We start from the raw sequence: 11,890 nt of genomic DNA on the forward strand, positions 1-11,890 counted from the left end.
TGTGTCATCTGATGAAACAATAGTATTAGATTTGCAAAAGTTATGTTGGGTCCCACAACCATTACTAACACTGGTAAATGTTTTTCATCAATGCTGCAGAAGGAATCCTTTTATCAGAATTCAGAAACATAAAGTTTGTCTTCTTTAAGGTAAAGAGCTAAACAAAAGAAGTGCGGTAAACTTTTGTTCTTGTTGGGTTATGCTATGCTCAATTCTTTGCTCTTTTTTTAATCCATCCGTTTACATAACTTTTAACAGCTTTTCTTCATTCAAGGCTTGTTGAAAAAGCCACACTAATACTATCAAAAAGTGTGTGAAATTAAAGCTCAACCCTACATGTTAGGCACTGTATCATAATCAACTTAACTCGTGAATGAACACAAGCATTTTTTATTTTGTTGTACATATATTTCGATGAATTTGTGTATATAAAATTCAATGATACAATCAAAATTATTTACAACTAAACTCATTCCTCAAACCCAAAGTTTACACACTTTTTCCCGAAACAATTTGAAGAATATTTTATCAAATTTGACATCGTTAGGTGTAAGCGTCTGTTTGTCTCTTCCCCTACACCGTCTATTTGTCTCTTCCTCCCCCATAGTTTCTACTATATCTTTATATGTTTTTTTATTATTATTATTTAAATTTCCCTTACAAATATTTTATTATATGTCCAGCTACTTATTTTGATGACGGAATAGGATCATATTTTGGGTATATTTTTAATGAGAAACTTATCACTTCATTGACATAATAACTCAAAATTATGGTCACACTTTATCATATATAGTAACAAAATTGAGAAATTGTCATATGAGTAATAGAAACATTTCTTTCCAAAAGGTGACTGGACCAATCCTTGGTTGCATACTATGATCCAAACAGCTATAATATATATATATATATATATATATATATATATATATATATATATATATGTGTGTGTGTGTGTGTGTGTGTGTGAAAATTTTTTTTAATCATTCTCTATAATAAGAGTATTGTAGTCATTTTTTATAAAAAAATAATATTAATTTAGACCAATTCAAGATTTGATTTACCATTTTTTCGGTTAAATCAATTTGTCTAGCTTAATTTTGACAAAAATAACATGATTTAATTTATTATATATATTAAATTTTAATTACTGAAAAATATCTTTAAAAAAAGACGTTTTAGGTGTCTTTATCTGAGTGGCTCCCTTATTATAAAATCATGAGAACAATTCTTTTTAATTATTTTGAGGAAAAAAAAGAAAGAAAGAAAGAGAGAGAGTTAGTTCGAATTAAGATGTTTTATCCGAGAGACATGAATATATAGAAAGAAGATTTTCTCCAATTGGACGGTTTTTGACAAAGTCTTTGTTATATGGAGACAAGCCATGTTAAGCATTCCATTATTATTATTATTACATAGATAAGAAATAAAAAGGAAAAAAAAGTACACTAAAAGTCTAAAAATAAATAAAGAGAGGGATCTGAAGTTGACATGCCATGAGAAAAAATGCCGCTTCAACCACTCATATCCTATCTTGTCTTTTATCATTGCTTTTTCTCTTCCACTGTTTTCAGATCAACTTGGGAATAGGTCAATTTGATAGAAATTTTCCCATGGGATTGAAGTGGATCCTCCAAACTCCAAAGACCCAATCAAATGGTACGAGAATTTCATTACACTGCCTTGCAACTACTCAAATTTGTTGCACTGATTTCATAACTATGCATCATACCACTTGTTTCAGGTTTGAGTACAGCTTTAAGTGATAAATATTAAGGTAGAACAAAAAAGGGTTAGCGCTAAGGACCCCATTATGTGTATATCTATATATGTTAGAATAAATCAGCTGCATGATTACAATTATTGAGAATACTACTTGTAACATATTGTGCATTATTATTCATAATAATAATAATAATAAAGAATTAAAGAATAATGTTGACAATGGATGGTAGCCATGACAATGACGCAAATTACGTTAATATTATTATTCGTGACTAATTGTGGATAATTATTAGTATGAAAATAATATTGACTTGATACAAATAATAGAGTCATGGAAAGGTTCCCTTTTGGTTCTAGACAATGACATGGATTCCTGTGGACCTTATCACCTTAGGATATACAAAATTATTTGGTAGTTATTGATATTGCATTATTCATCTATGTTACATTACATTTAAGTGTATAGGGTCAGCCAAAGTTTCTAAAATATTTATGATCATTAAAAAAAAAAACAAAAAGATATGCAAGCGATGACCAATTGCATTTAAATTAGAAGGATTTGGATTTATACAATTGGGAATGGAATTATACATACAACTTGAATCGTGTTTCTAAGAGCTGTGTGAACACAAACTAAATGACATTCTTGATTTTAAAAATAAAGAGAAATTTGTAGCAACTATAATCTATATATTTTTTTTCCTTCTATCCTTTTTGATTGTATAAAAGGAATCCCTTTCCCCACCTCCAATTGATTGTATTTTGATAATGATCATAATAATGATAATAAAATAGCATGGTTGGTGGTAGTGTCCAAAAGGAAAATAATTAAAAGGGACAAAAATGTTGAAACAAATACAAGAATTGATGAGGGTGGTGGTGCTGCTTGGCTGCTACCACCGCCGAATATCATCCCGAAGAAGTCCCCACCATCGCCACCGCTGGACCCACCACTGCTTCCACCCTTGTTGGTGGCGCTCGTCACGGTCCCACCTCCGGTGTAACCGGGAAATAAGTCCCCATTGTCCCTGTGTCAATAATTTACTCATAACATAAGCACTCAAAAAGGAAGGAAGGAAAAGTACATTTCTTTTGGTTTGAAACTCTGAATTGATAGACAAAGAAAATATAACCAATAATGATGAAAGCAGCGATCAAAGAACAGCAAATAAAAGATAGAAGATATGCCATTGGCTTCAACTTGAAGAAAAGGCATAAACAAATATATATTATCTTGTTTTGTTTAGACTCTAGGCTGCTACATTATGTATTATTAGGTCATATCTTGTTTAGACCCTTCATTCACTACATGGAATCATCAATCATATTTCATATATTGTGTGAATGTGTGTTTTTGGCTTCAACTTGAAGTAAAGAATTAATAAAGGAAAATACATCCTAATTTGAATATAATTAATTAATCTAGTCATGAACACCTCAGAGATATGATATTATTAACCTTTTTGAAGATTTTCAATGCTTAATATCTGCCTCCTTAAATTAAGGTTAATTAAAAGGAAAATAGTGAGTGGATCATACGTAGGAAAAGATGTTCCTTTTTATAATGCAGTGTAACCCGTGTGAGAATAATGAGACAAAGCACATTCATGAAAAAGGAAGAGTAGATAAGGTGCATTTCTGAGATAGAAAGAAGCATGCATGACTAGATTCAACAAATTTAGGCAAACCAAAGTCAATTATGAAATAAATTAATTATGGGAGTAGTTTGAAATTTTGATAAAACGGGAGGTCACTGAACAATCAATCAATAAAGTATAGAATGGATGAAACAAATTCCTAATTTTGTTGGCTTTACATAATTCTTAAGAGGTAGTTAGCAATAAATAAGCAGCAATGATTTGTCAGTGCAATGGCCAATGAGGGTAGTCTTGTAAGTTTGATAGTCATGCAAAAAAAACAAAAGCCATAAATCTTCACAATCCAATTTAGATGAAGGGTCATTGTAAACTCTCTGTTTAAAGATGTAGCAATTTCCTTGGCATATAGGTCCCATTTGCTAATTGCCTAGATAGAAATTCATAAACACTAAGAAATGTGAATTTAGTATGCAAAACTACATTTACTAAGAAGTGTAGGGACTGAATAGCAATAAAGAAAAAGGTTAAGAATGGGTGACATTGCCATTGCCATGCCATTGGCTACTTTTATTTTATGACTAGTTAGTGTCTAATCAGAAATGGGCCCCAAAAGAGCCTAAAAATAAAGAACATATATTATACAATTCAAGGCCCCACTTCTTAGTAATACAATATTAAAAAGAAAAAGTTCCCACTTCTACTTGCTGGAAAGCAGATAGACAAAAAGGAATAAGTTTTTAGCCATCTTCCCATAATACCCCTGAAACCCAGTTTTCAACCCATACGGCTATACTACAACCCTGTTCATACACACATGCTGTGATCCAGACACTCCAGTCCTTTTTGGCCTTTTCCCTCTTTCTATATCTATTATGTTCCCCTAAACACTTGATTTGTTGGATATAAAAATAACTAAAGAGCTCAATAACAACCCAAGTGAAAATATCATGTAAAAGGGAAAAAAAGATTTACAAAGTGATGGTCATGCTCATGCATGCCTTAACTTTAGCAGAACTTTCTATAAAAAAAGGTTGAATGAATGAAGACAAATGAACTGTAACCAAGGTCACTGCCCATAAGCTAGTCCCTATAGAAGAGATAGATTCCCAATGTCCAATGACCCTTTACTATCATCATCACGTGCATTCGCTACTAAAAATACTTACTTTTGCCCCTCCATTTTTCTACTAATTAGTGTTTAACTATAATTAATGTTGGTAATCCCGATCTTGGTTCTCCTAACCCATGTCACACTACTTTGTAGCATAAAACCAGGTAGTATTGTATAGAAAGAAGCATCAAAAGTGAGTGTATATATATATATAACAATATTCGATATAGCTGTTAATTATGACAACAATAATGACAATGATGATACTGAAAAGACGAAAATGACCTTTTCCATTATTACTAGCAAGGGACAGTTATGAAGACAGGTAATGTCCGTTAGTGAGGCAGAGAGAGTACCGTGGATCACCGAAGACGCCGGAATACATGGTAAGGTGGTCGATTTGCACGGCGGATTTGGGTTGCACGCTTGATGCCTCTGCATACTGAGCACTCATGCCACCACCAGATGGCACAAAGAATGCTCCATTTACCATTATGTCCCCGTCCGTCCTCCAATTCCAATCGCTCCATTCCCCCTCATTCGTGTCCACGCGCTTCGTCACCTGAACCATACGCGCCACCCATGCGCGTGCGCACAATGAGACTTGAATCAATAATTTCTCATTCCCGAGAAAGGACAGCAATTAAAAAAAAAAACCCTAAAAATTGAAACTTTAAAGAAACAGTACCTCCTTGGCGTTAGGATCGGCGGGAGCAGTGTAACGGTTACCCTGGCTGTTAATGGTGGGGTTAGCGCTGCCTCCGATTGCATACATCTCCCACTGAGTGAAATCATTGTTAACAACATGAATATATCCCAATCTGCACCGTGGCATTCTCTGAACCAAACCTTCACCGAAGTGGTTGAAAGCGATGGTGACCTGCATTCCTTTATCCGGCAAGTACTTGTCGTTATGCCCCAACAGCATCACCTCGTCGTGGTGCGCGAAATGGTTGTTTGAAATTGTGATCCCCGTCGACCCCATTATGGCATCGATTAATCCGTCCGTACAGTACGAGAGAGAGCAATGGTCGATCCAGATCTTGCGTGACCCGAAGATGGAGATTCCGTCGCCGTCGGAGACTCCCCTCCACCCCACGTGCGTCGGAGAGGCTCTTATGTTGGTGTTGCCGGAGGGCTTGCAATGGTGGACGTGGATGTTGTGGATGATCACGTTCGAGATGTATTGGAGCGTGATGCAGCCGTGGCCGGTGACGTGGACGTTGGCGCCGCGACCGTCCACCGTCTTGTAGCTGTTGAAGATTAGTTCGTGTTTTAGGACTATGGTCATGTCGCCGGAGAAAACGATCCAGAGTGGCACGTCTTGGATCACCGCGTGACGGAGGGTTCCGGGAACGGGGTTCGCCGGGTCCCTGTCGGAGGAGTCGGTTACTACGTAGATCTGGCCGCCTTTTCCGCCCATTGCGTCGCGTCCGAAGCCGATGCCACAGTCGGCGAGCTTCTGCCGGTTTGCTGACCAGTTTGGGTCGCACCGCCAACAGTCGTCGACGGGGTTTCCGGTGAGACAGGCAGAGGATTGGTCTTTCGAGAGAAGCTCCCTTCTTGAAAGTGAAGCATTGATTTTCCTGCAAAATGCGAGGATTGAATTCCATGCACCAGATGTTATAAAGTTGAATCTTTTAGTGTTGGGATTTCGAGAAAGCAGCTAAAGATGAAGTTTTTATAAATGGGGCTTTTGCTTAGCTAGCATAACAATAACAATGGCAATGTTTATGTGTTGGGGTTGAATTGAGAAAGGGCTTACCTTTGAACTTGATGAACCACAGCTTCAGGGTAAGGGTGTTGGTGGGGCAAGGTGAAGTTGAAGGTAGCTTTGATTGGAGGAGAGAATGAACTTAGCAGAAGCCACATTAACAGAATGGAGCTGATATGAAGACTCATCCTTTGAAATCACGGCAGAGAGGAGAAGGCAATGGGGTTTTGGGGTTTATGTCTCTCTCTCTCTCTCTCTCTCTCTCTCTCTGTCTTTTTTGTTCCTTCTGTAAAGTGCTTCCCTTTCTTCAGATATCTTCCCCTTCAATGCACTGCCAACTACTACTTAGGATTTTGTGAATGCCTTTTTATATTACTAATTCTAATACTAAACCACAACATTCTAATAATAATTATTATAATAATGGTTTCTTTCTCTCTCTCTCTCCCTCTGTCTCAAACACAAACACAGTAATAGTAATAGTAATAGTAATTATTCTAATTCTAAACTGAAAAAATTAAGTTACTTTAGTAACAGGGGACAGGGATTTTGTTTTTATTTTTTGTGTGTTTAATTGAATGGAAGAAAAAATAATGGAGTGGTAGAGCTTCTTGTTTCCTTTGGGTTTTGCTAATTCTTTCTCCCTTGCAGAGTCTCTCTGCTACTTACATTCCTTGCCTTGCTTGCTTGCTAGTATTTCCTGCCACATTGCGGCTATTACATATAATCTCTCATCAAATCAAATCTAAGAGGAAATCTGCTGAGAAGGAAAAACATTTATAGACACTTATCCAAATTGCTCAAGTGAAGCCAACTCTTCTTTATTTCTTTCTTCTTCATCAAAATTAGCTGCTTCTTTCTTTTTTATTATTGCTGATTAACTTTTCTCCTTGTCTCTATTTTTTTGCAAATCATGTGTGGATTAAGATTCCTTGCGAAACTTTTGTAGGTTCTTTGAATAGGTGTGAAAAAAGATTAAGACGACTTTGGGTTAGATACGAATGCACAAGTTTGCAATTTTGACAAGTTAATTTCTTGATGCAAAGAGTGAACTCAAAATATAATGCAAACTCCCTTCCTTACGATTTTCATTTTCCTTCCTTAATTGGTTTCTTTTCTTTTACGGTCAAGAAAAGGAGCAACCATAGACAAAGGATCGGAAAAAAAAAAAGAGTATGTTTGGGGGATTGATTTGTAATTTATTAAAAAGCTATCTCTTTCCAAAAAACAGAGATACGATATATGAAAAATATTTACCTTTGTTTATTGGAGAATTAAGCATAGATGTAGTGGTAGTGAGTGACGTCAACCTTAATTATTTAATAAAATAAAATATTCTTTCTTTGTCTTCTATCTATATCTATCTATACAATACATAATCTATGAAATGACATAAATAGTAATACTGGTCTAATGGATGCTGAAAAGTTTTTTTTTTTTAATCATAACGTGGGAAAATAAATAGACTGAGTTAAAAAAAATTAAAAATGATTGCATAGGTACAAATAAATATCATACAAAATAAATTGTGAATAATAAGAGTCAATATGAGAATCTCATGACTTTCTATTTATATTTTATTCTCGAAAATTTCAATTTAAATTTGATTCATATGCTTTTTTTTATGTATTGAGAAATATTAAAAGATCAATAATTAGTCAATAATATCTAAAAATATAAACTAAAAATATATTGTCAAATTATTAAATTAAATAAATCTTATTAATGACTTAAAATACTGATAAAAATAATAAAATCTATTGAGCTTAAGATTGTCTCGTATATATTTTCAGAAACTTCATGGTATAATAATTTGGAATTTAGATCTTTTAAATTTTGAATTTTTATTTTAGAGGACAAAGTGTGATTTTTCACTTTTAAATGATTTCTCTCATATTTTTTTAGTCCTACCTATAAAATAAATGGTGAGAGATAACATTTATTTTTAAAATAAAATTCAAAATTTAGAGAATCTAAATCCAATGATTTGATAGACAAAAAGAAAAAAACACACGCACACACAAAGTTGCGCAAATTAATTTTATTATGGAGGCAACGTTAGTGTAGGACGCGGATATGGAGAGGAGGGGAGCTTTACCGAGCTATGGTGTCAGGAACATAATAATCGGACCCTGCGAGTTGCTAATAGGAATTCGGACCCTCCGATTTGCTGTAAATTAAAAAAAAAATTTCTCATAAGCACAAATCGGACCCAGAGACTATTATAACCCAAAAAAAAAACCAACAAAAAAAGTGGACCCAGGGAGGCAGGGACTAGTATAACCCAAAAAAGAATCAACAAAAAAAAGGGACCCAAGGACTAGTATAACTCAAAAAGAAATATATCACAACGAAAACGGACCCTCCGATTTTTTCTAGGTGAATTTCGTATACTACATGCAAAACGGACCCTCCGATTTGCTTACAAAATTTTTAAAACAAAGAATTCGGAAAGTCCAATTTCTTCCTACCAAATCTGAGCCAAAAATTGTCCCACATTTTGGTGTAGTACCCCTCATTCCATAATCCGGCACAACACCTGTCATCCTCCATAACCAAAAAAATTAGCCCGCAAAGTTGTGGACTCACCTTATTAGTCCTAAAAAAAAAAATCCTTTTATTTTATAAATCATAAAATTGGAGTTTATATATATGATATAATATAGTTACATATAGCGCCATTAAAAATTTAAAATTCCCATATGAGCATCATAATATGTTTAGAATTGCGTCTTGGGGAATAGCCATGTCCATGTGTTTGTGACTTTATATACAATGTGGTTCGATTCGTATCTCTAACTTTATAGAAGAAGCCATGTGTTTTCGGAAACCAAATGCGTTAGTCTATTCTACTCTACTCTATACAACAACTAAAGCAAATGCGAGTACAGCTTTGAAGAATCCAAATGAAACTCTAAGTAGTAATAATCAATCACTTCATTCCTAAAATTAAAAGTACTTTCGCAGTACAATTCAATCATGCCTTCAATTTTGGTAATGAGTTTTGATCCCTCCATCATAATTCAAACTAACAAACGAAGAATTACCTAAAAATTAAATAGATGCTTACAACAAAGTTGGTTACAAAACGCACATTAGTTCTTATTCAATCGAGTTATACTTTAGTAACGAAAAAATGCAATTAATAGTAAGCAACATCTCTATAAAAATACACGAGTAATAAGGAAAAAAGTAGAGTGATGTAATGTATTGGCAATAGAATTAAACATTTTTTTTATAAATAAATAATATATGATCTTTGGCTGTTTATGTTTGAAAGTGACACATATTTAAAATAGTTTCATCTTGTGATTTGTGGAGAATAACCCTTTTAATTCCAAAATATAAATGCACCGAACCTCATTATTTCTAGATACATAATTCAAATTAATTTATTGGTTGTCACGGTATTTTTTAGTCCGACAAGTCAATGACTAATTCATCGCAGATTTGAGCTTTATTTAAGAGTTTGCCGCTGACTAATGCATGAATTGCTACATGCACAAGGCGACACTTGCTTAAGCGAACAAGTGAGTTGACCACTCAACTAACTATAATTATTATTAATTAAAGTGTAATTATGATTTTTTTTTTTTTGGGACTTGTTTGAGTTTTTGGTTGTGGGATTTCTTTTTCCTTTTTCTTTGATTAATAATGGAGAACAGCAGTACCATAGGTATAAGCCCAATTGGGAATAAGCTAGTTATTTAACGGAAATATTTGAAGCCCAAATGTTTGGCCTGAAATGTCAGAACAAAAATGGGGCCGAGAACCATGATTTTAAGTATGGCCCAAGAAAACAAATCAACAGGCTGAGCCATCCAAGTTGGGAAATGGGCTTATGTCTCAAACCAACTAACCCAATTCTGAGATGAGATGGACCATTTTGAAACCTCACAGGCCTGATGGGCCCATTATCCTGACCCATCTCCATCGTACCTTCTCATACCCAGGAAACACTGAAGAAGCTTCCGTCCACTGGACATACTAACATACTAGTAGCATCAAATCAAAATATTTAGTTTAATATTACAAATAAGTTAAAACAAAACTTAGTTTAAATGAAAATAAATGGTTTTTAACAGTATTCTAAAACATTGAAATTGTTATGCAAATTAATGTACAAATAGCAATAAGGGTGTTGAATTAACACCCTTTTGCTATAGCAACCTTTTCTTAAGGGGGAAAAAAAAAGAAAAGAAAGAGAGAGATGTTCTTGAACAGTTGAACCGACTGCTATCACATTTTAAATCTATAATTATGGAATGCATTTTGCTTTTACAATAGAACTGAGATAAATAGATTTAAAAACCACATTTGAATAATCTCATTATTAATTACACTGAACTGTGTGGATTAAGACAAGTTTTAAAATAATATTAATATTTCATATTTTACTTAGATGATTTGACAGGTTTGACTAAATTATGATTTAACCGTTTTTAACAGAGTCTTCGCCTAAACTTATATTTCTACTTAGTTTTTTTCCTCAAAAATGAAAAGGAAAAAAGATTCTGAAAAATTTAATTCTCACTAAATTTCTTTGTAATTAATCTGCACTACATATATACACAAGAGGTTGAGAATGAAATAAAATGAAACTAAACTAAACTACACTTACATTATTATTATCATTACAACTAACTAACTAGTAGTAGCAGTATCATTATGATGGTGTTTATGATGAACAATGTCATTGTTGTGTCCCTGAGATAAACACAAGGGAGAGGAAGGAAAAGAAGAAACAGCAGAAGAATAAGTAGTAGTAGTTGTTGAATCAGAAGATGAAGAAGAAGAAGAAGAGGAAGAAGAAGAAGAAGTTGAGTTGTTATTAGAAGAAGCTGCAGCAACAGAAGCAGAAGCAGAAGCAGCAATGGTAATAATCAAATCCACAAAAGCAGCAACAATGAATCCATGGTTGTTCTTACCATTAACCTTGAGATACCAACAAAGAAGCTCTTCCAAACCCTCCCAATCATCCTTCACTCCATGACTCTCAACCATCTCCTCCATTGACCTCCTGAAATCACTGTACGGATCTTCAGACTCCATAGCCACAACCACACTTTCCTTGAACGGCAAGCTACTGCTTGCTCTCGCCATCTCCAAAATGGAGCTCGTTTTTGTCTCCCCTGCCTCGAACAACAGCCTCTCCGATCTCTTCACGCCGCGCACCACCATCTCCAGAGACTCGCCGTCGTACTCCTCTGACTCCGTTGACAAGCTCACCGCGCTTGCCGACTCCGATGAAAACCATGATTCTGCTGATGGTGTCTCGGTCATGCTTGCTTCAATGGTTGTAGCTGCAGGATCCAAGAACACAGAGTTCACCGTCTTGAAGAAATCCCCGCCGTCTCCGCCGCGAAAAGAGAGTGTCTTCGGGTAGTTTCCGCCGCAAGATGGAAACAAGTTCTGCCATGGAAGAACATCATGATGATGATGATGATTTCTTCTTTGTGGCGGTTCCTCTTTGGTTTTGAATAGAGATAGTGGCAGTTTCATTAGTGCTTTCTTTCTCATTTAGATCTCTTTTTTTTTCCCTTGTTTCTGAATGAAAGAAAGAAAGAAAAATAAAGGGGGTTAAGGGTATTATGATATGTGAATGTTGGTGAGTAATAAATATGAATTCAGAATGGTTGTATTTAAAGCTATGGAGGCAAGAGAATATGGCAATAGCAATGGGGTTTTGGTAGGTGCATTTCATGTGTCAAAATTTAATAAAATTCAATGTTATTAAATGTT

The 11,890-nt window shown here is 34.7% G+C and overlaps 2 protein-coding genes across 2 annotated transcripts; both read right to left on the bottom strand.

The window, feature by feature from the left end:
• Positions 1–2,247: 2,247 nt before the first annotated feature.
• LOC112712127 (probable pectate lyase 18) lies at positions 2,248–7,407 on the bottom strand. The gene is made up of 4 exons (XM_025764928.3): positions 6,200–7,407; positions 5,123–6,020; positions 4,791–4,996; positions 2,248–2,753 (listed from the first exon to the last, which is right to left on the bottom strand). The coding sequence occupies exons 1-4, from the start codon at positions 6,334–6,336 to the stop codon at positions 2,498–2,500; spliced, it is 1,497 nt and encodes a 498-aa protein (XP_025620713.1). The 5' UTR covers positions 6,337–7,407; the 3' UTR covers positions 2,248–2,497.
• A 3,253-nt stretch (positions 7,408–10,660) lies between these two features.
• Positions 10,661–11,890, bottom strand: LOC112712128 (transcription repressor OFP13). The gene has a single exon (XM_025764929.3). The coding sequence runs from the start codon at positions 11,666–11,668 to the stop codon at positions 10,793–10,795; it is 876 nt and encodes a 291-aa protein (XP_025620714.1). The 5' UTR covers positions 11,669–11,890; the 3' UTR covers positions 10,661–10,792.

The sequence above is a fragment of the Arachis hypogaea genome, chromosome 9, assembly GCF_003086295.3.
Source record: "Arachis hypogaea cultivar Tifrunner chromosome 9, arahy.Tifrunner.gnm2.J5K5, whole genome shotgun sequence".
In the NCBI taxonomy this organism is placed as follows: domain Eukaryota; kingdom Viridiplantae; phylum Streptophyta; class Magnoliopsida; order Fabales; family Fabaceae; genus Arachis; species Arachis hypogaea.